At 50.4% G+C, this 27397-nt stretch overlaps 1 protein-coding gene across 1 annotated transcript; it reads right to left on the reverse strand.

Moving 5' to 3' along the window:
* Positions 1 to 25676, reverse strand: Cda (cytidine deaminase). The gene is made up of 4 exons (XM_052175713.1): positions 25449 to 25676; positions 11422 to 11533; positions 5096 to 5153; positions 1 to 858 (listed from the first exon to the last, which is right to left on the reverse strand). The coding sequence occupies exons 1-4, from the start codon at positions 25600 to 25602 to the stop codon at positions 742 to 744; spliced, it is 441 nt and encodes a 146-aa protein (XP_052031673.1). The 5' UTR covers positions 25603 to 25676; the 3' UTR covers positions 1 to 741.
* Positions 25677 to 27397: the final 1721 nt, after the last annotated feature.

The raw sequence follows: 27397 nt of genomic DNA on the forward strand, positions 1-27397 counted from the left end.
ATGATTGTATGGGTGCGTGGTAAAGACCAGCTCACCTCATAGCCTGGAAGCCTCCATACCCTGCAGGGACACATTCCAGTGACCTAGCTTCCTCCCACTCTGTCCGTGCACCTTGTAAGCACAGCCCATGCCCCTCACTGTAGCAAATGGGCTTCTGTAATCAAACCCTGCCTACGGGCCTCCCGTCCAAGAACACATGGGCAAGGAGCCTCGGACTTCAGACGCCACTTAGAGAGGCACCCCGGGAAGCACCCACATCCTCCACCAGAAGACAGCAACTAATAGTGCCCCGTGAGACCCCAAGAGACCCGGTGAGACCCCCGCGAGACGAACCGCCCATGAGAGCTGCATCCACAAACCAAGAACAAAAATACGTTCTTCTGAATCAGGACGTCCCGTGGTGTTTATAATCTGTGAATCCACAGACAGAATCGTGGAAGGCTGGTAGGAAGGCAGACCAGGCCTGGAACACCAGGGCCTTCGGGAGAGGAAGAGGAGGAGTGCTCTGAGTCCCCAGGAGGCTGCGGGCTTTGGCCTAGGTGAGTGGCATCTTCCGTCACTCGAGGGGAGGCTGTGGTGTGTGAATCAAGGTCACCCTTGACCCTCCTCCATTTGGGACCCATGTGGCAAGTGTCCCCAAGGCTCAGCCAGGGACAGCATCATTATGAAGTCTCCCAAGAGCTTCCTTAGGTAGAGAGCCTGGCCTCTCGCACAATCAACGTGTATTCTCTTCTCCAGCTTTCAGTGAATCTTCTGCAGGTCTTCAGGTCCAAACGAGGACGGTAGCAGCTCCCGGACCGTCCTGACTACGAATGTGCCGTCCGGCTTGGTCATGTACACGGCCCAGTCGGTGCCAAACTAGAAAAGAGAGCAAAGTTGTGTGAGGAAGGCTCCGGGAGTGAGGGAGACGGAAGGCACGGATTCGAATCTGGCTCTACTGGTGTCTTCGTGCCTCAGTTTTCCTTACCTGTCAAATGGGAGTAACAATAATTGTACCTGGCTCACAGAGCCTGAGGGAGGACTCAGTGGAAAAGTACTGGCCAACAGCACAGGGCATGGTCTGTTGTCAGTGGGCCACGAGCATTCCCTTGGAGGATGCCCCCAGGAGCTTTGTAAAAGTTACCTTGTCTTTGTTTTCATGTATGTGTGTGTGTGCATGTGTGGAAGCACATGTGAGTAAACATGCATGTGGGAGCCCAAGGGTTGGGTCTCGAGTCACCTTCCGAGAGGTAGCGTCTCCATCAAACCCAGAGCTTGGCCATATGGCTGGTCCAGCCAGTTCAGTTTGCTCTGGGGATCCCCTGTCTCTGTCTTCCAAAGCCGGAATTACAGGCATCTGCCTAGACCACTTGGCATATGTAGTTTCTAAGGATCCAAACTCTGGTCCTCAAGGATTAAATATGCAAGAGTTTAACCACTGAACCATCTCCCTAGCACCTATTGAAATATCCGTGCCCTGGGCTCAGTGGTTAGGAGCACTCAGTACTCTTACAGAGGAGCCGAGTTTCGTTTTCAGCCTCTACACTGAGAAGCTCGTGATTTCCTGTAACTCCAGCGCCAAGAAGATCGATGCTCTGGCCTTGGGTGGGCAACAATGCACATCTTGGTACAGACATAATTAAAAAATTAAATCATTTTAAAATGTCTATGCCCCAGAGCTAAGGTTCCGTCTGCAACGGCAAATGATAACCAATACCTGCTGCCCCCTATAGGTCCCCATGTGTACCTACAAGAATGAATCCTGTCTACGTTGGCATTATAGCATTATCTCCCCCTGGAGGCGGTGGCTGTCATTACACCCCTTTCACTACTGAAGAAACAAGAGACCTCAGCTGTGGTGGCTTGAAAGAGATGGAATTCTTGGCCCCCGGTTGGTAAGCCCATTGGGGGAGGCCTGGAGAGTGTGGGCTGGCTGGGGGAGGGGCTGCTGGAAGCAGGCTCCGAGGTTTCAAAATCCATGGTTTCCAGGCACTCGCTGTTTTCTGCTCACTGTTCCAGATGTGAGCTTCCAGATGTGAGCTTCCAGATGTGAGCTTCCGGCCTCCAGCCCGGCCAGCACATCTCCCATCTGCTGTCCCTGCATTGTGGGCCCCAACCCTCTGGAACCACAAGCCCTAGGTCAACTTCGACTACTTTGGTCGTGGTGTCTCATCCCAGCCGTAGTAAGGCAACTGATCCATCGGCACAGATGAGCATGTCTCCACCAGAGCTTTCTCCCACACCCCATCTGGGTCCTCTGGGGATCGCTGTCTTCATCCACGATGTGTTTTAGTGATAGGAGCCCTCTCCTATTCACCAGCGAGGCAGGTAGGCGGGGAGTTTAGTTGGTGATGGAGATGAAGTCAACACACCCGGCTTCTTCTTCCCGGCAGGCACGTTGAGATTCACAGACCCTGACACCTAGTGGGTGCCCAGTTCACAGAGGTCGTGGCATCGTGACTGATGTGTGGGCTGCCAGCCGAGGCTGGCCCACGGCCTCCTGTTCTTCCATGTGTCTGTCGAAATCACTGAGCACCAGGCACTATCAATCTTTGGGATTTTTCAGAATTAAGGTTTCAAGGAGGACATTTTTATGCCTGCCAAGCTGTGCCTGAGGCTGAGGGGGGTGGTGAGCTTGGTGGAGGCGGGTTTAGATGCCAGGTCGCTGGTTCCCAGGCCTCATAGCTCACTGTTCACATTTATTATTTTTTTTTATGCTTCCTTCTCCCCTATAGCCTTTCTATTTGCTCTCTCTCCTTTGCCAGTGTCTAAACTTTTTGTAAAAGATAGCAGAAAGCAAGTGGATCAAGTTGGGGCCCTGGGAGCCAGAGCCTTGGCAGTAATGGTGGCTTCCTTAGGCTCCCTCACTACGCTGGCAATTGTGTGCCCCACCCCCACCCACGCCCCAACCCCAGTGCTGAGGTAAAATTCACTGTGTGAATTAAATGCCTCTGGGATGGCTTTTCCATCTTGTCTTGGGAGCTGGGGTCTGTGAACTGCAGGGCTGGGAAGCAGAAAACAAACAAGCCAAGCTACCCTGTCTAGAAACAGCGGTTCCAAAGCAAGAAAGCTCACAGATCAGGCAGTGTGAAGCTGCCTTGAGGCAAAACACTGCCCCCCACCCCCACTCCCTGACTTTCCCCGCACATGTGGCCCAGGGTTTGCATACAGGGCACCCAGGCAACGAGGGAGTCAGGAGTCAGCCTGGGCTGCGCAGTCTCCTTTGACACTTGTGGAGATAGGGATGATAGCGGCTGCTTCTCTCCTGGGCTGGTGTCGGGCTGGGGGAGCTGTCAGGTTCCGCGTATTCTCAGAGATAGCTACAGCTCGAGGGCCATACTCTGCTCTCCGGGGAGTGTGGCTTTCATTTCGGGAGACTACAGAGGGCACGAACGTCATTGGCATCCCCGTCCTGACATCCCCGAATGCCCATGTTAACATCAAAAGCTCCTACTGGGCTAGGCATGGTGGCAGGTAGGTAGATCTCTAAGTTCAAAGCCAGCCTGGTCTACAGAGTGAGTTCCAGGATAGTCAGGGCTACGCAGAGAAACCCTGTCTGGAAAAAACAAACACCCACTCTTGCAAAACAAAAACAAAACTAAAAAAGAAAACACCCTCCACTGGGCCAGAATGAGAACCCTCGGCCAGGGCTGGTACTTAGCTTAGTTTAGAGCCGAGCACACGCTGGGTCCTGGATTCCATCCTCAGCTCAGCAAAACCGACCAGCCAGCCCACCACCAAACACACCCACCCTTTCATTTTCACAGTTGACAAAATCAAAGCCTCGCATTGGCACACATTAGAAAGTTTGCCAGGGCCAGCAAGATGGCGCAGCAGGGGAGCGTGCTTGCTTACAAGGCTGATCCTCTGAAGTTAGATCCCTGAAGCCAACACGGTAGAAGGAGATAATGGACTCTCAAAAACTGTACTCTGACCTCCACACTTGCGCTGTGGTACCTGCTTACACGCACATGTGCGTGCACACTCACAACTAAAAATAATAAGTAACAACACTTGCTTTATTTTTCTTCACTTCCCCTTTATATTCTCTCTCTCTTTCTCTCTCCCTTTCCCTCTCTCTCTCTCTCTCTTTTTTCAGTTTTGTTATTTATGATTGTTTTGAGGTAGGATCTCCCTGTACAGTCCCAGCTGTTCTAGAACCTGCTATGGAGCCCAGGCTGGCCTCAAACTTGCAGGAAACCTCCCACCAACTCCGGAGTTCTGTGATTACAGGGGTATATGCCAGTGGGCCTGGCTTTTCTCGACTTTCTGAAAACAATAGTAAAATATGCATTACAAAAGACTAGTCATTTTCGTCATTTTCAAGGGCATAACTCAGTTCCTTTTATTCTGGAATAAACATGCTCCCTGTTCTCAGGCAGTATGGCCATGTGACCCAGCCCCAGCCTCTGCCTGTGGTCCTATATCTCTGCACCTCTAACCCGCTGCCCTTTGTCCTTCTGCCATTCACACAGCAAACATCTAGGCCAGCGTGAGGCTCGCTGGTCCTTCTATCTAGAACACTCTGTCTTGTTGCCTTTCGTGATTTATATTTCTACTAGAATGTCACCTCCAAAGAGAGCCACCTAGAGCAGAAGCTGGCGAAGGGCCAAACAGGACGTATTTCGGGTTTCCCAGGTCGTGTGGTCTTCCGGTAACTGCTCAGTTCTGCTATCACGAGGCAGGAGTGGTTAATGCCCACCCAGCAGGGACTGGGAGTAGCTGTGGCACTATCAAACTTATCGACAATCAAGAGACAAGCTGGGATTGGCCTGTGGGCTGGGGTTTATTGTTCTCAAGCCCTCTGCTGCCCCTCTGTCTCCTGAATTCTTTTCCTGTATTTTCCTGTATTCTCTCACAGCTGCTTGAAGCTCAGTGAGGGCAAGCCTGGCCTCGCTCGCTCGTCCCCAGAGCTGGCTCAGTGCCTGGCATCAACAACAGAATACTTGTGTATGTCAGAAGAGGGACTTGTTTCCAGTGACTCACTGAACCCAGGAAGGTCCTGGGAGTCAGCCAGCAGAGTATGGAGCCCAGACAGTAACGGTCCACAGCGGCAGTCTGGTGTGGCCCCTCAGAGACCTCAGGGATGCTTTCCAGGAAGGAGCCAGGCTCTTACCTCTCTCATGACTTGTCGGCAGGCTCCGCAGGGAGAGATGAACTCCTCTTGCAAGTCACTGGGGAGACAAAGATTCAACTGAGAGAAGTCTGCCACAAGGCTCTAGGCCGATGGCCGAAAACCACAAACTGAGTCCCAGTCCTGCGGCAAATCAGGTCACATTCCATCAGACAGTTCCTGATTCCCAGAATCATTGTGTCCCGGAGGCTGGGAAGGCGACTTGGCTTGGCGGCAGGCCACACTTCCGAAATCAAAGCCACGGTGGTAACGCTACCTCATCAGTGAGCTCATAAATGTTTAAGGGGCACTTAGCTTGTCTGTCACCCACGCTCCAGGAGACAGGGAGGAAGGAGAGCTTGTCTCTGGCCTTCATAGGATGGCTGGGCCCAGGAGGCATGACACAAAACTAGATGATTTATTATTTAAGTAAAATGCCCTAAGAATGTACAATAAAAGAATAATAAACCAGCTACAGGAGTGAGGCATTGTCTCACGCAGAAGGTGGCACCAGCTGGTCCCCACAAGAAGAATGGAGTCATGCATTCCCATTTAATGAAAAACTACTGGAGCAGGCATTTAACAAGTAGGTCATAGGTTTGGTGAGATAAATAACAGAATGGCTATCGTGAAGTTCGGCATGTTTTGTGTTTTAGACAAATAAATATGGGGGGCTGGAGGGAAGGAGAGATGGCTTTGTGGTTAAGAGCACTTTCTGCTCTTCCAGGAGAACTGAGTACCCCATACAGTGGCTTACAGACATCTGTGACTCTGGCTCTAGAAGAGCTGAAACCTTCTGCCCTCCTTGGACACACAGACACACACAGACACACACACACACACACACAAACACAGACACAGACACACAGACACACAGACACACACACAGACACACAGACACACACACAGACACAGACACACACACACACAGACACACAGACACACACACACACAGACACACAGACACACACACACAGACACAGACACACACACAGACAGACACACACACAGACACACACACAGAGACATAGACACACACACAGACACAGACACACACACAGACATAGACACACATACACACATGCATCACATATATAAAAGTGTTGGTAAAAAGGAAGAAAGGAAAGGGAATGGAAGAAAAAGGAAGACAGGTCCGGAAGGCTCTGGGACGGCAGAAAACCACGTATGTGTGTTAAAGAGAAGGGTGGCTTCTGGCCTCTGAGAGGAACAGAGCAAGCAGGACACACACTTCCAGCCAGGTCGCCTTCAAGAATTCAGGCGCCTTCGTGCACGTGTCTGGCTCACACAGAGGACAAAGGATGACGTCCAGAGAATGAAGATATGGCTGTAGGGGCCTCAGTTGCCACACCCCCTACCCTTCTGGACCCACACCTTGGGGACGGCTCTAAAAGAGCAAGGGATTTTGTCCAACTTCCTGCTTTGCTTACTGAGTAACTCTGAGTCATCTTAAGTCGCCCAGGAGTGTCCCTTTGTCTGTCACACGAGGTTCACACTGTCATCTACTTGGCAGGAGTTCAACAAACAAACACAGCACATCCCAAGGATGTATAAACTTTATTTTTTTGAGACAAGGTCTCACGTAGCCCAGGCTGGCCTCCAACTTGCCACGTAGCTGAGAATAACCTTGACCTCATGAGCCTCCTGAGTTCCTGTCTTGCAGGCCTGCACCGCCATGCCTGGTCTTGTGCAGTGCTGGGGATGGAGGCCAGAGCTTTATGTACGGTCGCGCTTGGGAGTCATTCTTTCAGCTGAGGTAAATCCCAGCCCCAGGGTTTACAAGCCTCAGAGTGCTGTACTGTTATTGCCTGGGCTGATTTTTACACACCTTCCATGGGTGACCTCTGACATATTTTAATACTTTATTGCACACTGTTTTATCATATGCCGTGTGCTCTATGCCGATTATAATTAATATTGCTATGCGTTAACAGCAGCTGTGATGCCGTATACTGTGTGCTTAGTTAGCATGCTGACCTCCCTGCAAAACATTCTGCAGAGGCTGGCTCATTTCAGATGACTGATGTTAACTGAGTACTTACTATATGCCTGGCACTAGGAACTGCCACGGGTGCTAGTGGTACCACAGAGAACAAGACACACAATTCACCATGGCCACATCATTATAGACTAAAGAGAGGAAGGGGCCAACTAACCAGCCAGTAATAGACCAAGTGGAAGCCGTTCATGATAGGACAGAGCGGACAGGGGTTGTTTCTGAGATTCCATGATAACTGACTTATATCTGAAGGTCCAATCAAAGGATGTTTCTGTTTTGCTTTCTCCCCGCCTTCAAGACAGACTTTCTCTGTGTAGCTGTGGTTTGCCTGGAACTCACTATGTAGACCAGGATGAAAGCATGTCCCATTGCTCCTGGCAAAGCAAAAAATGGTTTTGCTCCACAAAAAAAGTGGGGTTTTCCCTGAGAAGGCTTCCTGCTTCAGAAGAAACCCCATGGGAACGGGGGTCCCTCTCTGCAGTTTGTGGGTGACTGGTGTTACAAGCTTATCCTGTCTTATGTTTCCTTTCTTTCTACCTGTGTTGATCCAGGGCCTGCTCTAAGCCAGGCAGGCCCGGAAAAGGAGCATCAGAGACCTCCCAGAGTGCTGCTGTCTTCAGGGTTCTCACCAGCTGAGAGAGGAAATGCTGTAACAGAAGCAGGCTGTGGGCAGGACTCCCAAGTGTCACCCAGGGAACTTAGTCTCCCTTCCACAGCTGGGGAGAACCTATGTGATCTGTCCCTGTCATTTCTCTTCTTGGATATGGTGGCCTGAAGTCAGGAGTCATCAGGGGACCAATCCTGCATCCTACTTGGAAGCTGGATTCAGCCTCAGTTTCAACCATCCAAAGTTCTAAACTGTGCCAAATAGCTCACTTTACTCTGCAGTACCAAATGTTCAACCGAGACTCTGCAGAGGAGCCAGCCAATCAGCTCATTCAGTTCCCCCAACACCCCAGAAGACATGAAGGCTAGAAGTCCAGTGGGACCCCCAAGATCTCACCTGGCTCTGCCAACGCCCACAGCACCCCATCCTTTGTGATCCCAGAGAGGGGACTGGACTGCTCAGCCCTGACTTGTACCAATAAAAGCACTGGTTGGCATTGCTCCTGTAAATCCAAGCTCTCTGTGTAATAAGTCACCAGTGTGATAATGACCGCATTGCTAGCTGGGGATACGGTTATGGGCTAAAAATCCAGAATAGGCCAGTTGGGTGCTAGAAATTGCAGGTGTTTGTGTAAGGACGTTTGACAATTGCAACAAGACCCAATTGGTCGTGTTTAAAGGCAGGTGATGGGCAAGAGGAAGAGCCTTTCATTGGGTGAATGCTAATGGAGCTGGCAGGCTACGGCACCGATCTGCTGGCTCTGATCTCTCTTCCTGCAGAACATCATTACTTTCTTGGATTGGGTTTGAAATTGAGTTATTTCTCCCCATTTCTTCGTAAGTGCAATGTACATCCTGCTCAGTGCTCGTTTGCACAAAATGTTCCCAGCTCAGCCCAATTTATTCTCTGAAAACCTAAGGGAACCAGGACAGCCCTTGGTTCCAGAGAAAGCCTCGAGCCGCAGCCTCGATTTCCAAGGGCACACCTGGCTCAGGTCACTCCAACATGACCCTCAGGTACTCGGGACCCCTGGGGGCCACACTGGGGCAAAACACAGGGTCATGGAAAAGCCGCAAGCTCCCTCTCTGTTGCACAGATTATATCAGGCTTTCTGTAAGCCTTTGCCTCTCTACCAGGCTGCAACTCCATTCACAGGAAGAAATGATTTTCTAGGGTTTGTGGCCCTCACTGCCAAAGACTAATGCTTGGTTAGCCGGCTCTGCTGGCTGGGTTTGCTGTGTCCTGTGTCAATTTCTTTAATCAGTAATTTGCCAAGATTACTTCTCTCCTAGCCAATACAAATGGGGTATTCCAAATGCAACTCACCACAAAGCACAAAATTGTAGGGGTCTAAACTAATAAATAGGTCATTCACACAGGCGGTTGGTCTGGAAGCCACACAGTCTAGGTCCAGCACCAACAAGGTCCCACCACATTCCGGTTGGAGGAAGCCCACGGGAGTTAGAGCAGCCATATCTGAGGTACTAGAGAGTCTTGACTGGAGATCTAGTTCAGTCAGATCCTAGTTGGAGTTGATTTAGCTTGAGCCATAGTCGGTGCTTACATACCTGTCACCAAGTCACCGTGCCAGCTTGTTTTTTGAAGCCTGGTTTTGGCCCCTTTATCTGGATTTTGGCTTCTGAAACTAGCAAAGCCCAATAGTTGCTTCTGGGCCCACTTAAGACGAGCTGGCCACAGTGTCTGCCTCCTGGCACAGGCGAGCACAGTGGACTGTGCCCTGGACTGTGATTCGGGAACCAGAGTTTCCTTCCAGCTTTGTTTCCAACTAACTTCCAGGAAGTTCCTTAACGTCTCAGGCCTCAAGGGTTTTTTGTTTGTTTGTTTGGTTTTGTTTGTCTATAAAAGTGGGGTGTGGCAAGGGAGTCGGTACCCTGTGACTCTCGGGTCCTCTGGCAGTGAGTTTCTGTGTGACATCTTTCTTTCGTACCTCCAGGGGTTTGTGTTGTACTTGGTGTTATTGAGACAGAAACATACCTGCTGTGCCAGAGTCACCCTGGGCTTACCTGCCCTGCAGGCTAACCCTGAGGGTGGAGTCTGAGGCAGACCAGAAAGACAGGGAAAACTAGAGGGCCGTGAAAAGGGAAGGGAGGTGCTCATTCCGGAGACTGGAGAAGCCTTCAGCGGCTGAGAATGAAGAAGAACGCCAATAATTAGCCCAGTGTGGTGCAGACCTTTAATCCTAAGGGAGGCAGAGGCAGGTGGACAGCTATGAGTATGAGGCCAGCTGTGAGTATGAGATCTACATAGTGAGTTTCATAGCTGTGTAGACTGCCATGGATACAGAGTGGGACCTTGTCTCAAAAAACAAAACAAAAAACAACAGAAAGGAAGGAAGAAAGGAGAGAGGGGGGAGGGGGAGGGGAAAGGGAGGGGAGAGGGAGAGAGAAACCAGCTGAACGACAAGCTCTCAAAGCTTCCAAATCCTTCACACAGTCACCACTGGGATAACAAAGTGTCTATTTCCTTTGAGAAGCCCACACCCAAGCTTTTGGGTGTGTCCCACCCTTCTCCTGGGTGGCTCTGACTTTCTGTTAACCTCCGTGCTTAAAGTCTACACTTAAAACCCCTTTTAAGGGACTGGGAGACGTGGCTCACTTGTTCCTCTAGCTAGAGGTCCTGGGTTTGATTCCCAGCACCCACATGTTGGGTCACAGTCGTCTGTAACTCCAGTCCCAGGAGAGCCAATGTCCGCTTCTGACCTCAGGCACCGTGCATGCCTCTGGTGCACAGACGTACTTCAGGCATCTTCCTCAGTCATTCTCTGATATGTGTGTGTGTGTGTGCGTGTGTGTGTGTGTGTGTGTGTGTGTGTGTGTGTGTATTCAGTGGTTTTATTTTATGTGTATGAGTATTTTGCCTACATGTATGTCTGTGTGTCATGTGCAGCATGTCTGATACCTGCAGAGACCAAAAGAGAGTTGGATCCTGTGGAACTGGACTTACAGATGATGATAAGCTCCTGTGTCAGGGCTGGGACTCTGACCTCAGGTTCTCAGGAAGAGCAGCCAATGCTCTTAACTGCAGAGCCATCTCTCCAGCCCCACCCTATGGTCTTGAACGGTATTCTCTCCCGGAACCTGGAGTCTGCTCTTTGGACTAGACTGACTGGGCAGCCAGCTCCGGGGATCTGCCTCTCAACACTGTCACAGTGCTGGACTGTTAGGGACAAACCACCATGCTGGTCTTTTACCTAGTTTGTTCGGGGGTCAGAACTCAAGTCCTCAAGTCCTCAGGTCCTCAAGTGCATGCGTCAAGTGCTCCACCCACTGAGAAACCCTGCTTCAGCTCCCCCCCCCCTTGCCCTTTTTGAAACAAGGCCTCACCATTCAGCCAGGGCAGACCTTGAATTTCTGATCCTCCCACCTCTATCTTCTGAGAGCTGGGATTATAGGAGTGTGAAACCACGCCCACTTTCATGCTATGCTGGGGATCAAACCCAGTGCCTCTGCATCCTGGGCAAGCACTCTACTGACTGAGCCACGCCCCCAGCCTCAGACTCTTAGTTCTTATTTACCTCCTTATCCCTGGCCCTGAGTCTGCCGGGAAGAGCATGTACAATAGTCATGTGTCTGGTGAATGAATGAATGAATGAATGAATGAGGTGTGTGTGTGAGAGAGAGAGAGAGAGAGAGAGGTTATCTGGAGGAACGATGACTCCTGCTGTAGCTAGCCCATCCCACTCACCTGGAGATGGCAATAGCCCTGAAATCCTTGTACCCTTCGGAGATGGCCTTCTGGATAGCAGTCCGCTCGGCACACACACCCAGTGGGTAGCAGGCGTTTTCTATGTTACACCCTGAGGAGAGAGAAGAGACCAGCTGGCACAGACGGCCGAACCATTTCCTGACAAGGAAGCTGTAAGCGGTTCCTTGTGCCGCTTTTACATATTTTGACTCGTTCGTGATGGAGTCCTTTGGGGAGAGGGATGATTTTCCTGTCTGTGGGGCATCTTCTTGATCAATGACTGATGTGGGAAAACCTAAGCTTCTTGTGGGCGGTGCCACTTCTGGGTCCTGAGGTCTTTAAGAAAGCGGGCTGAGTAAGCCATGAGGAGCAAGCCTCCAGGGCTTCCTCAGGTTCCTGCCTCCAGGATCCTGCCTTGGGTTCCTGCTCTGACTTCCTTCGATGGCGGACTCCGACGTGACACTGTGGGTGACACGGCCCTTTCCTCCCTACGGACTCCGACGTGACACTGTGGGTGACACGGCCCTTTCCTCCCCACGTCGCTTTTGGTTATTCTTTCTCACAGTGACAGGACCCTTAATGAGGACACGCCCACAGCCAAGGCCAGGGAGGGGCCCATTGTTATGAACAAAATGAGAAAAGACAGGGCAACATGTCCAGAAGCACTGGAGGACACTGGGGCTCACTGTGGAGTGGATTTTCCAAGATTGTTCGGGTTTTTGTTTCCCTAATGCCTCATCCAGGTTCTCAAGCCTGGAAGCAGATGACTTTGTGACTGGGCAGGGGAGCAGGGCGTCATCCCTAAGGTCAAGGTCAAGGTGAAAGATGCTAAGGCTTGATAAGTGAAAGGTGAGCCTCAGAGAGCCTGCTGTGGCAGAGTGCTCGCCTGGTGTGAAGATGCAGAGGGAGAAAACAGGAAGAAGCAGCCTCCGGCCTGCTGCTAAGAGGAAGCTGCAGGAGGGTCCCCAGGCTGGTCTGAATGCTTTCGTCTTTTATGTTTTAGTTATTTTTCTTTTACGTGTATGCATGTTTTGCTTACATGTATGTACGAACACCTGTGTGTGTGCCTGGTGCCAACAGAGGCCAGAAGAGAGGGCTGGATCCCTGGAAATGGAGTTACAGTTGGTGTAAGTCACCACGTGAGTGCTGGGAAATGAAGGGCTGGGAAATGAGTGCTGGAGGACACTGGGGCTCACTGTGGAGTGGGTCTTCTGTGAGAGCAGGCCCCCAAGACTCTTTTTTTTTTTTTAATGGTTTTTTGAGACAGGGTTTGTCTGTGTAGCCCTGGCTGTCCTGGAACTCACTCTGTAGACCAGGCTGGCCTCAAACTCAGAAATCCTCCTGCCTCTGCCTCCCAAGTGCTGGGATTACAGGCGTGCGCCACCACTGCATGGTGGAACAAGTCTCTCTTGTGTAAAGAAAATAGTTTTTTGTTTGTTTGTTTTTTTTCTATCAAAGGAAGCTAGCTCACCAAGGGCCAATATTTTACACACACACACACACACACACACACACGCACGCACGCACTAAAACTCTCATGAAAACCTTTCCTACCTGATAGAATGTTTGTTTACACAGGCCCTTGCCCTGGTGTGCTTGTTAGCCTGCTCTGAGCCAGGACACCCCCTTTTTATTAAAAAACAAACCAAACCGAAGCAAGCAAACCTTGTTGGATGACCCTCCTCCAGCTCTGTGCCCCTTTCTGCCAGTATAGGGGTTATTCTTTGTTTCTAACACAGTCTCCATCCTATCTCTCCCGACAGGTCCCTTGGATGGGTGGAGGGGATTTGAGGGGCTCCTGGGGATTGAACTCAGTACACTGAGTGCCAGGCAAGTGCTCTGTCACCGAGCTACCTCCCTCAGACCCTTTGTGGGGTTTGTGGTTGTCTTTTTGTTGTTGTTGTTTTGGTTTTGGTTTGTTATTACTTTTAAGAGAAGGTCTTGGCCCAGGTCAACACTAAACTCCTGCTGTAGACCAAGATAGTCCTTTTTGGTTTTGTTTTGTTTTGTTTTTTTCAAGACAGGGTTTCTCTGTGTAACCCTGGCTGTCCTGGAACTCACTCTGTAGACCAGGCTGGCCTCGAACTCAGAAATGTGCCTGCCTCTGCCTGCCAGGTGCTGGGATTAAAGACGTGTGCCACCACCGCCCGGCTGACCAAGATAGTCTTAAGTGCGCCATCCTCCTGCCTCAGCCTCCTGAGAAGCTGGGATAACAGGTCTGGCGAGCCAGGTTCCTGATCCTATCCTAAAATGATTTCCTTGAAACACCTCTCGGGCTTATAAGATGTCTCAGCCACTAAAAGCACTTGTCCTAACAGGCCTGAGGACTGTGCTCCTTGGAACTCATGGTGGAAGGGAGAACAGACTCTGAAAGCTGTTCTCTGACCACCACCTTCCCCACTCCCACTGTGGTAAGCTTACATGCTTACACACACACACACACACACACACACATACACGCACACACATACTAAAACAATTTTTTTTTTAGAAAGAAGAACTCCTTCTCTAGCCTGCATGCCTCCCCACCCTTCGTTGACCTTCTGCACCCCACCCCTCTCCCTGCCCTGTCCCTGACCCAGGCCTGACACTTTCCCAATACACATGAGTCACACCAAGCTTGAGCTCCAGGGTTGAGTGGCTGTCAAAGCACATTGCCACAGTTACAGGAGACCCCTCTCTCGGGACAGTGGGAGGGATCTGTGCTGGAAGCTCAGAAGCGCTTTGTTTAAATCACAGACAGGTCTGAACCCTGAGGTGAGTGGACAGACGGGCTCAGCACGACCCCACCCACCTCTCCAAGACAGCCCGACTTTCTATCCATCCCTTTTGTCCTGCAGGCTCTGAACGTTTTGTATGGGAACCCAGTCTTCTCGTTCTTAAATGCCCATAGCAAGTACTGAGCCTCAGATGACATCACTCTGAGCTGAGAAGTCCCTTGTCACCAGATCAAATTAAATTCTTATCTGACCTTCTTAGAAACCAGGAGGAAGAGACTGACATGGTAGTGGGCACCTGTAACCTCAGAACAAGACAGAGGGAGGCAGGAGGATCAGGAGTTCAAGGCCAGCCCTAGCTACACAGTGAATTGCACCTAGTTTGAACTTCATGAGATCCTATGTTTAAAAAAAAAGAACAAAATCAAACTCGGAGAAACTTAATCTTTGTTTAACTTTTCTGTTGTCGATTGCCTTGGGCTTAGCTGCTATGGTTTAGACACTGAATGTTCCCCAGAATTCTCACTGGTCCCCAGGGTGGCACTTTTAGGATGCTGTGTCCCTCTAAGATATCGTGTGTGTGTGTGTGTGTGTGTGTGTGTGTGTGTGTGTATGTGTGTGTGCGCGCGCGCAGGGATGGTGGTGGTGGTGGTCCTTAGACCTATCAGTAGAGGAGTATCCTCACTAGGGATTATGGGAAACCAACTGTTTCTCTTGCTGCTATGCACTGTGGGGAAGCTTTGGTGCTGTGTGTGTAGCCCTGGCCAGAGGCCCAGAAATTACACAACACAAAGACCGTTATTCTAAAGTCAAAAGCTTCGAGTATTTCATTATAGTGATGCAAAACGGAGGGGCAAGCATCTCATAAGTAACAGAAAAGGCCTGGCTTTGCCCTTGTCTCTGCTTCTGCCACCTCTGCTCTGTTCACTACATACCTTCTTTTCTTTCTTTCTTTCTTTCTTTCTTTCTTTCTTTCTTTCTTTCTTTCTTTCTTTCTTTCTTTCTTTCTTTCTTTCTTTCTCTTTCTTTCCTTCCTTCCTTCTTCCTCCTTTCTCTCTTCTTGGTTTTTTTGTTTTTGTTTTTGTTTTGTTTTGTTTTTTGACTTTGTTTTTTCGAGACAGGGTTTCTCTTTATAGCCCTGGCTATCCTGGAACTCATTATGTAGACCAGGCTGTCCTGGAACTCAGAAATCCTCCTGCCTCTGTCTCCCAGAGTGCTGGAATTACAGGCATGTGCCACCATCGCCCGGCGGTTTTTCTTTCTTTCTTTTTTTTTTTTTTTGTTGTTTTTTTTTTTTTTTTTTTTTTTGAGCCAGGGTCTGTTGTAGCCCAGGCTAGCCTCAAACTAGATACATAGCTGAGGGTGACCTAGAATCTCATCCCCCTGCCTCTACCTCTGTAGTGCTGCCATTTCCTCCCAGACTTAAACATTCCAGCACTCCTGGGAAGCTCCATAAGACAGCAAATAAACAACGCAGAATAGCTTCAGGAAGTTCCTGAAACTGACCAGACTCACTAGACACCTCCCTCCCCGAGAGTAAGGAGCAAAGAATGCTGGGACTCACTCTCAGACAAATGGAATTGCCTGGAAGAAAGGGGTTTAGACCAACTGAGGCAGCTGGAGAGGACACTCTGCCGCCTGCCGAGCTGCTTGCAGGCCGAGCAGTGTGCGCCAGGTTCCCAGTTTGTGAGCTGGGACGGACTTTGGTGACGCAGCTGTCTTTGAGTCATTTCTGCTCCTGTGAGTGACCCCTCCCCTATATTCCTGTAAGTGACCCCAATAAACATATTGGTTCACCAAGTTGGACTTTGGTGGTATCTGTACTTGGGTTTGTTATAGGCTTCCTATCTGGGGTGTGTAGATGTATTAGTGCTGGGGTTCAAACCCAGGGCTAGGTGGACGCTAGGCAAACAAACACTGTGTCAACCAAGCTACAACTCCAGCCTCCTAAACACTCAATTCATTATTTTTATAGGTTTTCTTAATTTTTTCAAAGTATGTATATGTATGTGGGTATGTGCATGTGTGTGCTGGTGCCCTCAGGAGTGTGTGTACACGGTTGGTGCCAGAAAAGGTGAGCGGCATTGGATCCCGGGACTTAGAGCTACAGGTGTTTGTGAGCTATCTGATATGGGCGCTGGGAATGGATTCCTCCCCAAGAGCGGTGCACACTTAACTGAGGCGCCATCTCTCCGGCTTAAAAACACACTATTAATACGTGAATCTGTTGCCAGACCCAAAATGAAGCCACTTAATATTTTACCCCGGTGTGTTGTCTTTCTGTCCTTCGGTACCAGATTCATGGCTCCCCCGACTGAACCGTGTCAGAAGTATTCCCTGGCATCTTTCCCACACCTCCATCTTCTGTCTCCTGACCTCTCTGTCCACTTGTGCAGCTATAACTTTCTTCCTGGTGCTTCTTGGCTGAAACACATCTGAAACTCAAGCGGAAAATTTTGTGAGGGCAAGCGTGGTTGTGTTGTATTTGTGTTGTGGGTGTGTTGTGCTTGTGTTGTGGGTATGTTGTGTTTGTTTTGTGGTTGTGTTGTGGTTGTGGTAAAGTGAGAACAGCAAGGTTCTTGGCTAGATACTCAGCCTTAATATGTACCTGCCTCCCTGCTTCCCTCGTGGAAGCCCTAACCAGTGTTGTCAAAAAGAGAGGTCTTGGCAAGTGACTAGATTTAGATGAGGTCATCTTCCTCCTGGGATGGGATAGAACGGAAGGTAGCCCCACATGGTGCCCTTAGAAGACACCAGAGAGTGCTCTCTCCCTCTGTGCCAGGACATCGAGAGGAGGTAGCCAAGACTGGACGCTGACTCTCTCCGAGTTTCCAGACTTGTTTGAAAAAGATTTACTGATATGGAACAAGTAGACCACCCCAGGTCAGAGCTAGATTTCAGAAATAACTGCATTCAGGGTCTCCAGAAAAATAATCTTAAATTCCAAATCATTATACATACATACACACACACATACATACATACATACATTTTATACACATATATACATACACAAAACATACATGTATAATATACATATACATAAACATATACATATACATCTGAGATGCGACTGTTGGTATCCCACAGCCTCAGGGACCGGGCATGCGCCCACCAGGCCACTCCAGAGCACCATGCCTTCCTTCCCCGAGTCAGAGAATCCTTTCATGAGCCAGGCAACCTGGGTACCACTATGACTCCCTCTTACAGGAGGGAGGAGCCCAGGGAGCTGGGGATGCACATGCTGGTCTGCTCCATCCAAAGCACTGTGCTAATTTTCTATGGCATTTGTTACAAGGGTGGGCCGCTACCTCCATGCCAGCAAGCAGAGAGGCTCCCAATGGGGAGACTTGCCCGGAGAAGAAATCGGAGCTGGAGGACGCCACATGTATTCTCCTTCCTAAGGGATCTGGGAGGGGAAAGGGACAGTGCCAACCCCTTGCCCCGCTCTTCTTTCCTTTCCCCTGCCCTCTCGCCAGCTTAGTTATGCCGCCCAGGTCAGGCTTAAACTTCTAGACCCAAATTTAAGTTCCCGCCTTGGTTTCTCAAGTAGCTGGGACCGCAGGCACATCCTGGCCCACTCAAGGGACAGTTTCTCCTGAAACCCATCTCCTAGAGCTTTCATTAGAGAGGCCTAGGCTGAAGTCCACGGGTTCTCCCTCTTGTGAGATAGACTCTCGTAGCTTGTGGTAACTCACAACCGTGCTCCAGCACCCGCCGCACCTGGTTGAAGGTGCCTTACTTTTTGAAGCAGGGTCCTTCAGTGAGCCCAGAGCTGCCTTGGCTAACCAGGCTGGTCAGTGACCTCCAGGGATCTGCCTGCCTCTGCGTCCCCCGCGCTGGGATTTCAGTCATGCACCACTGGGCCTGGCTTTTTCCCATGGGTGCTGGGAATTGAATTATGGTCTATCATTTTTCCTAAGCATTCATCTCCATTCAGCAAAGTAGCTTCTTCCTTAAATGGTGGGTGGAGACGGCGGGGCAGGGTCAGTGCTGCCCCAAGATCACACAATAAAGAAGGAAAATATTCTATCTCTTAGGTCAGCGGTTCTCAACCTGTGGCTTGCGACCCCCTTTGGGGGTCAAAATGACCCTTCCATGGGGATCACCTAGACCACTGGAAGACACAGATATTTACATTACGATTCATCACACTAGCAAAATGACAGTTATGAAGGAGCAGCAAAGGTAATTTCATGGTTGGGGCCACTACAGCACGAGGAGCTGTGTTAAAGGGTTGCAGCTTTAGGAAGGTAGAGAACCAGTGCCTTAGGTGGCGCCTGCAAAGACTTGGTAGGAACCACAAGCATTGTCTCAAGATCCTTCCTTATGCTGTGGTGATCTGCTCACTTCGAGCAGAGGACAGAGATGCTTCCTCAAGTGTGCCCAGGGCTCCGCGTGAGTGGTGGAGTATCTCCCCAGTAAGGATGGGTTCTATCCCCCGGCCTGAGTCTTTCTCAGTCCTCCCATCCTGTCTGGACCCCGGTGTCCATTCCGCCCCAGCCCTTCCTCTCTCTGTCCCTCTCGCTATTCTCACCAGGAACTGCAGAGGGCTGCCGGTCAGTGAATCATGGCAAAACAACTGTAGTTATTAATTACCAGTCCAGGTGATCCATCTGTGAGGAACTCAAGGCCTGCACTCACAGCAGGGTAGATAGAGAGTAACGAAGAGAGTGCTTGTGTTTTGTGTTTTTTCCTGAGGTTGCTCACAGCAAGGCTGTCAACAGCAGACTTACTTTTGAATGCATGGGATGCCTGTTGCTTGTGCAACAGAAGCTGCTGGGAGCCGGGGATTCTGTTGATTGGGAGGACATCAGAGAGCTGAGCACTCACATCTTGCTGTTAAATTACAAACTCAGTGTCTAAAGTGGACTGTGCCCTCTCTGCTCCCTGATCTCTCTACTCATCCCATGATGGTCCAGTTTCCTCCAGGTGCTTGGGGACACTCTTTCCCCCCACCCCCCAAGCTGACTGCATGGGTCCTGCTTTTATGCACCTGGCCCTACCTCCAATATCAAAAGGAGAGCCAAGACTTCCACTACTGTTGTCTGTTTGCTCATCTCTGAGCAAAATTCTGTCTTTTCAGAGACAGTTAGAGAAGCCCAACTCTGCTTAGGACAATGGCCAAACACTGTTAATGTCTAGGGAGATAGTTTGGTACATGAAGTATTAGTGCAAGCTTGAGGGACAGGGTTCAGATCCCCAGCACCAGTGTACATGCTGGGCGGGGGTGGGTGGGTGGAGGGTGGGGGAGGAGCTGGAGGCTGGGGTGGGGCTGCCAGGGGGAGGGGGCGGCCTATCTGTAATACAGCACTCACTCAGAAGGCAGACACAGGATCTCCACAGCAAGGTAGCTAGCTAGACTAGAATGTGGTGAGCTCTGGGTTCAGGGATGGCGGAGGACTCCTGTCTGCCTCAGGCCTCCACATGTACAGGGACGCAGCACGTATAAACATCCATACACACAACTCACACAAACATTGATTATTGTTGTTTTCAAGACAGGATTTCCCTGTGTAGCCCTGGCTGCCCCGGAATTCATTCTGTAGACCAGACTGGCCTCAAACTCAGAGAGAGAGAGAGAGAGAGAGAGAGAGACAGAGACAGAGACAGACAGAGAGAAAGACAGAGATCTGCCTGCCTCTGCTTCCTGAGTGCTGGAATTAAAGGCACGAGCCACTAGGCTACAGCTACACAATTTTTTTTTAAAAAAAAAAACCACTGAGATTGTTAGTTTTGTATTGAAACGTTAAGTCTCTTCTGGAAGCCTGGTTTTTTTAAGATTTATTTATTTATTTTATGTATATGATCTATATATACATATCTGATTTATGTGCCAGAAGAAGGCATCAGATCTTATTTATTACAGATGGTTGTGAGCCACCATGTGGTTGCTGGGAATTGAACTCAGGGCTTCTGGGAGAGCAGTCAAGTCATCTCTCCAGCCCTGGAAGCCTGTTTTGATGTTTTTTCTGAGAACGAATCCCCACCATTCAGCACACCTTCCCTTCTTTCCGGCAGTCAGGAGTCATCGATCCTTCAGAGAAACTTGCCCTGGAGCTGCAAGGCCTAGTCTAACCACACCCACTGAAGGCAGGACTCTTGCTCCAGCTCACCATCCAGTCTCCTTTACTCCAGGAAAGACATGCCTCCGTGAACTTTCAAACACATCCAGCCTGCCCCCAAGGACAGCCATGATGGTGGTCCAACACAAAACGGTAACCTTTTAAGCATTATGAGATATTGGGGGCTGAAGCAATGGCTCAGTAGCTATGAGCTAACCTTGCAGAGAACCGTCATTTGGTTCCCGGCACACACAGCAGGCAGCTCCCTCAGCCTGGAACGCCAGGTCGAGGGGATCAGATGCCTTCTGTCCTCTTTGAGCACTTGCAGTCTTGTGTTCATACCCACACACAAACATGTAGACACAAAGACAGACAGACAGACAGACAGACAGATACACACAATTAAAAGTAAATCTTTAACGCCTTTAATCCTAACACTTGGGAGGCAGAAGCAGGCAGATTTCTGAGTTCGAGGCCTGCCTGGTCTACAGAGTGAGTTCCAGGACAGCCAGGGCTACACAGAGAAACCCTGTCTCGAAACAAAAACCAAAAACCAAAAAAGTAAATCTTTAAAAAACAAGAGTTTGGGGTTTTTTTTTGTTTGTTTGTTTTGTTTTTGTAGGGTGGTGGTGGTACATGCGTGTAATGCCAGCATTTAAGAGGCAAAGGTAGGTAGGGAGAGAGACAGAGAGACAGACAGACAGAGACAGAGACACAGAGAGAGACAGAGCCAGAGACAGAGATACAGAGAGAGACAGAGACAGAGATTTGTATGTGTTTTGTTATATAGATGACAACATTCGTTTGTAATGTGAAAAGGTTTGACACACCTACAACTTGACCCCCATCCAGTAACCCCAGCCACTTACCTCTGGCTGCTCTGGGCTTTCAGAGGCTCCTGTCCAAGAAAGGGACACTCCCTTAGTGACTCAGGAAGGCTGGGGATTGACAGATGGGAGGGCTGAGACTGGACTTCATAAAACCTGACAGGGCTGTGCTTGGTGTGTTTCAGTTTGCATGCCCCACCCATGAAATAGCCACTTGCTCAGGCTCTATCAAAGAAAGTCTTGAAGTTTGGGTTTTATATATATATATATATATATATATATATATATTTGGTCTTTATGGCAGGTAGAGACTCTTGTCATTGTGGGTGAAGTATGTCAAGCAGGTAAGGAATGCAAAGATAAGACAACAAAAATGGTGTACACCCTGACAGTAGTATCAAAAAAAAAAATGTGGCTAAAGAGTTTCAGAGAGACTCTGGGTGTGGGAGGCAGAGGCAGGGTGATCTCCATGAGTTCAAGGCCAGCCTGGTCTACAGAGTGAGTTCCAGGACAGCCAAGGGCTACCCAGAGAAACCCTGTCTTGAGAACCAAAACCAAACAAGTTTCAGAGAGCAGAAGTGTGTAGAAAGGCAGGGATGGAGCGCCACTGCCTGCCTCGGGCATCAGAGTTCTAGGTAGCTGACGGTGTGGACACCCAAGGCCTGGGAGGCGTCATGGCGGCTGATTACAGTGACTGCTGTCACAGGCCAAGGCAGTCACTAGCTGCTGAGTACTAACCAGACCACTGGCAATCAAAGCCCAGAGCCACAAGCCTCCAATGTGAGCACCCGAAACTCTCCATCTCTAATGTCTAAGTTGGTGAACCACAAGTATCTAGATCTCAGGTCTTGGAGCACTAAGCCTGTGGGTCAGCCTGTCTATACCACAAGCTTTGGGCACAAGCAGGCCCAGCACTACCAAGATAAAAAGACTACTTGAGATTTCCATCCCAAGCAGACAAAAGGACCCCTCAGCTCAGTGGTAACAGTTCTGCACACCCACTATGAAGCAAGGATCTGCCCAAAGAGCTTGGGTTTGGGATGACATCTAAAGTACGGATGCAATGATGGTAAGAATCAAGGGTGGAGGGGCTGGACGGATGGCTCAGCGGTTAGGAGCACTGACTGTTCTTCTGGAGGTCCTGAGTTCAAATCCCAGCAACCACATGGTGGCTCACAACCATCTGTAATGGGATCTGATGCCCTCTTCTGGTGTGTCTGGAAGACTGTTAGAATGTACTCACATTCATAAAATAATAAATCTTAAAAAAAAAAAAGTTATCCTGAGCAATTAAAAGTTTAAATGTGAAAAAAGTAGCCTTCAAAATTATTAAAAAAAAAAAATGAAGCACTGAACCTGTTCCCCCGTGAGTAGAGAAGACCAGGTACTTAGTACTAGGTACCAGGTACTCTAGGTACTTAGTTAGGTGCACAGTAGTGCATGCTTTTAATCGCAGCACTCAGGAGGCAGAGACAGGCAGAGATCTGAGTTTGAAGCCAGGCTGGTCTATTGTTCTGGGGCAGCCAGGGCAGCAAGGAGAAACTGTTTCAACAAACAAACAAACAAACCTGTCATGGCACCTGAGTTCCTGGGTCAGCCTGCCCTGAAAGTGGAGCTACCCTGGAGGTTTGATCGCAGCTGAAAGCTTCCTGGGATAACACACACACACACACACACACACACACACACACACACACACACACACACACACACACACGGAGAAGGAGCAGGAGGAGGAGGAAGAGCAGGAGGAGGAGCAGGAGGAGGAGGAGGAGCAGGAGGAGAAGGAAGAACAGGGAAGAACAGGAGGAGGAGCAGGAGGAGCAGGAGGAGGAGGAGCAGGAGGAAGAGGAGGAGCAGGAGGAGGAGCAGGAGGAGGAGCAGGAGGAGGAGGAGCAGGAGGAGGAAGAGCAGGAGGAGGAGGAAGAGGAGGAGGAGGAGCAGGAGGAGGAGCAGGAGGAGGAAGAGCAGGAGGAGGAGGAGGAAGAGCAGGAGGAGGAGGTGTAAAGGTGTGAGAAACAAGCTATAAGATGAAAGGAGGGACCAAGAACAAAGCGAGGAGGAAAGCAGCGGGAGGCGCATCTGTGTGGATCTCTCCTGATCGATCTCACAGCCAGCGCTGGAGCGAGGCAGATGAACTGTGTGTGTGTGTGTGTGTGTATGTGTGTGTGTCTGTCTGTGTGTGTGTGTCTGTCTGTGTGGATGTGTGTGTTTGTCTCTCTGTGTGCCTGTCTGTGTATCTGTTCCCTGTGCGTATCTGTCTGTCTGTGCATGCATGTATATGTCTCTCTCTCTCTCTCTCTCTCTCTCTGTGTGTGTGTGCCTGTCTGTGTGTATCTGCATGTGCGTATTTCTCTCTCTGTCTCTGTCTCTCTCTGTGTTTTTTCTTTCTCTCTCTATGTCTCTCTGTGTGTGCCTGTCTGTGTGTATCTGCATGTGTGTATTTCTCTCTCTGTCTCTGTCTCTCTCTCTGTGTGTTTTTTCTTTCTCTCTCTATGTCTCTCTCTGTGTGTGCCTGTCTGTGTGTATCTGTGTGTGTATTTCTCTCTCTGTCTCTGATTCTGTCTCTCTCTCGCTCTATGTGTGTTTTCCTTTCTCTCTGTGTGCCTGTCTACGTGTATCTGTGTGTATTTCTCTCTCTCTGTCTCTCTCTCTCTCTGTCTGTCTCTGTCTCTCTCTGTGTGTGTTTTTTCTTTCTCTCTCTGTGTGTCTGTCTGTGTGTATCTGTGTGTGTGCCTGTTTGTGTGTATCTGTGTGTGTGTACTTGTGTATGGAAGTCAGACTGGGTCAACTTCAGGTATCATTCCTCAGACACCATCCATCTTGTTCTTTGAGACAGAGTCTCTCACTGGCTTAGAGCTTGCCAACTAGACTAGGCTGTCAGGCCAGCGAGCCCCAAGGAGCCACGTCTCCATCTACCCAGCACTGGGATTACAAGTGAGTGCCGCCATGCCTGTTTCTGCTGGCTCTGGCGATCAGCACTTGACTGACTGACAGATTACCCTGGCTCTCTTTCCCTTTCTTCCTATTTCCACAGTCCTGGCCCAGGCCACCTACTCGATATACCACAAAGCCCATCTAGAGATAGCTCAAAATAGCTTCAGGAAGTTCCTGAAACTGACTGGATTAACTGGACCCCCTCCCTGCCAGAGTAAAAGTAAAAAAAGCTCAGAGTCTCTCTCAGGTGAAGGAAGCTGAGAGGGGTAAAGTGTCAGGCCCGCCAAGCTGCTTGAAAGTGAGATGTTGACAACACCCGGGGCCACCTGGGAAGGGCTCCCCAACCTGCTGAGCTGCCCTCAAGCTGTGCAGCTCCAGGTCCCCAGCTGTCTGCCACCCATGCTGGGGTGGGCCTTGGCGATACAACTGGGTTTTTTTTTTTTTTTTGAGTTCTTTCTGTTCCTGTAACTCCTCACCCATATTCCTGTAGGTAAGTCCAGTTGGTTCACCAAGTTGGACTTTGGAGGTACCTGTACTTCCGGTCTGTTGTGGGTTCCCTATCTGGGGTGAATAGACATGTGTTGCATCTCCCCGGGAAGGGTTTTGTCACACACCTGGGTGGTTCATGAAGCCCACAGAGGCTCTGTCAACAAGGCACACAAAAGGACACTGTAGCTGCCACCTGTCCACACCAAGTCCCAACTGAGAATGTTCTTAAATCTACCAAGCTTCTTTCTTCCCTCCATCATCCCTCCCTCTCTTCCTCCCTCCTCCCTCCTTCCCTCCTCCCCTTTCCCTCCCCTCTCCTCCTCTCTCTCCTCCTTCTCTCCTTCTGTCCTCCTTCCCTCCTCCCTCCCTATCTCTCCCTCCTTCCCTTATTCTCCTTCCTGTCCTCTTGCTCCCCTAAACCCAGGCCCTTGTGCACGAGCCCACTCTGCCCTACTTGAGTGTCTATAAACCTGAGCTCAGAGCAGATCCTTGTTAACTCAGTACAGACTGCTGGATTCCTAGACCATGCCGGGATCCTCTCCTCCAGAAACAAACAAACAACAAGTTCCGTTTGCCTGAGGCCATTCCTCACCAGCCATCCTCAGCCCCTCAGGGTGCAGGAAGGTGAACTTTGGGAGCTCTAGCCCTGGGTCCCATCACCAGAACCTCCTCAACTTCTTCATCTAAAAATGGGTCTAACTTAGGTCAGGAGGTCAGAGAAAGAGCTAACTGATGGGCAGGCGAATACTGGGCATACAGGATATTCAGAAAGTAATCGAGTCTTGGGCGGTCTTCTCCCTCTAACCTCACGAACAAATTCCCTTCCCCGCTCCAGACTTCTAAGAACAGAGCCACTGTGTAGACAAGCAGCTGAGAGAGCCCACAACCTGGGCAGGAGGCAGGAGAGGAGCAGTGGGCAGAGGATCTCCTCTCCACCTGTACCTGGGCCCCATCCAAGCTGCCCCAGAGGGGACTCCGGTACCAGCCCTTACCAGAGAAGATCCTCCCGTCCCCGGTGAGCAGGGCAGCCCCCACACGGAAGCGGCTGTAGGGGCAGTAGGCTGACTTCTTGGCTTCACGAGAGGACAGCAGCAGCCGCTGGACATGCTCGGGTTCCACGGCACAGGAGGGGCGGTCCTGGGCCATGTCGGTCCGAGGAGGGTGAGCTGGCCTCTGCAGAGGAGAGGAAACCGGTGCTGGCCGTCTGCCTGCTCTGGCCAGGAGAGGTGGCTCCTCCCCCGGGGTGTGTCCCTGCGCGGAGCCGGAGACCCGGAGGCTGGCTCCCAAGCTGGCGATGCTGGCCAGGACTTGGCAGTGGAATCTCCCAGGGCTGGAGCCCGGAGGATATAGAGTTTACTGAGCTGGGGAGTCCCACGGTGGACCGTATGTGGTACCCATAAGTGAGGTGACTTCACTCACTGTCAGTACAGATCAAGAGTGGGTCATGGGCCGGTGCCACCTCAATAGATGTCTGGAGACACAAGGAAGAGGATTCTGGGTGGCTCTGTGTGATACCTGAGGTCAAAGCTCAAAGGATCCAGAGCCCTCAGAAAATGTAATGGCTTGTTTTTTAAAACCGAGAAAAGGGATCAGGTTGAAAGTTCAGAGCTTGGGCAGCCGTACCAGCGTGCCAAGTCAGAAGGTATGCAAAGCCTGGGAAACGTCTCTCTTTACAGTGCTTTGGCTTCATTTCCTCCCTGTCCTAGCCCCGCCATTAAAGCCATCTCAGCTGGAGGGAAACAGGACCCTCCTTCTTCCTTCCTTCCTTCTTTTCTTTCTCTTCATGGACGTTGTTGAGTTGGTGGTACCGGAAATGGATTTACACACTAGCCGTTCTCTTTTTCTCACACACACATGTTAGCGGGTTCCTTGACAAACGTTGGCACTTTGCGCTGTCTATAGTCAGGATAGGAACAGAAGTTCAGGAGCTTTGGATTAGAGTGGGCTGCGCCTTGGATTCCAGGTATCTGTGTATTAGCTGTCCCACTGAGAGCTGTGCTACTTCCCCGAGCCTCAGTTTCTTTATCTATAAAATGGGTGCACAGTTGGCATTCCCTTCCTGTAGTTCCAGGATGAGATGATACGGTCCAGGGAACCTGTAGGGAGAGGATCATGGAAACACTTTAAACAAACCTGCTTACTGTCCTTAAGTGACTTGGCCAAGTCCGTATATAGAATGGGCCGGATTGCAACCAGTGTGGCCAGACAGGTCCAAGTGTCCCCGATGGCCAGCATGCAGGAGTGAATCAGCAGCTTCTCTGAGGGCCTGTGTGGTACTGAGGACTGGGAGAAAGAAGGCAGGAGAGACCCGAGAATGGGACAGCATCTCGCCATCCCCCCACGCCGCCCCACAAGCAGACACCTTTGCCCAAGAGTCTAGCAACCCTGCACCTAGGACTCTAGCCACACATAGATGAACCCCATGCCTGGTGGGTAAGATTTGTGTCCTTTCCTCCAGACATCTCCCTCCATTAGGTCCCCCCTTCTACTGTTCGCAGGCTCAAGAGGCTCTTACCCCTCCCCCCAGCCGGCCCCAAGCACCCATCCCTCCAGTTGATCATTCTCCTGGGTGTGAATTTCAAATGTGAGGACAGATCTGTGGATGTAACGGATGCAAGGCTTTCTCTAAAATGTTTAGGGGGCAGGTATAATTACCACTGGGAAGAAGATGGTGGTGCTCCCTGCACAGCGGGCCTGGCGGGCATAGAACTCAACGTGTGGTCTCCTCTGTTGGCCTCCCCCTGAGATGATAAAAGGACAGGAAAGGACCAGGCAAGAGGGCTCAGCTGGTAAAGTGGTGGCCAGCAAGCTCGACAGCCTGACTGAGAGCCCCAGAGGGCAGAGGTGGGAGGGAGAAATGACTCCGCAGAGTTGCCCCTGACCCTCAAGTGCATATATGGTACACATGCACCCAGAGTCCCACATCACAAATGTCTGCTCA

Source organism: Apodemus sylvaticus, chromosome 3, assembly GCF_947179515.1.
Source record: "Apodemus sylvaticus chromosome 3, mApoSyl1.1, whole genome shotgun sequence".
Taxonomy (NCBI): domain Eukaryota; kingdom Metazoa; phylum Chordata; class Mammalia; order Rodentia; family Muridae; genus Apodemus; species Apodemus sylvaticus.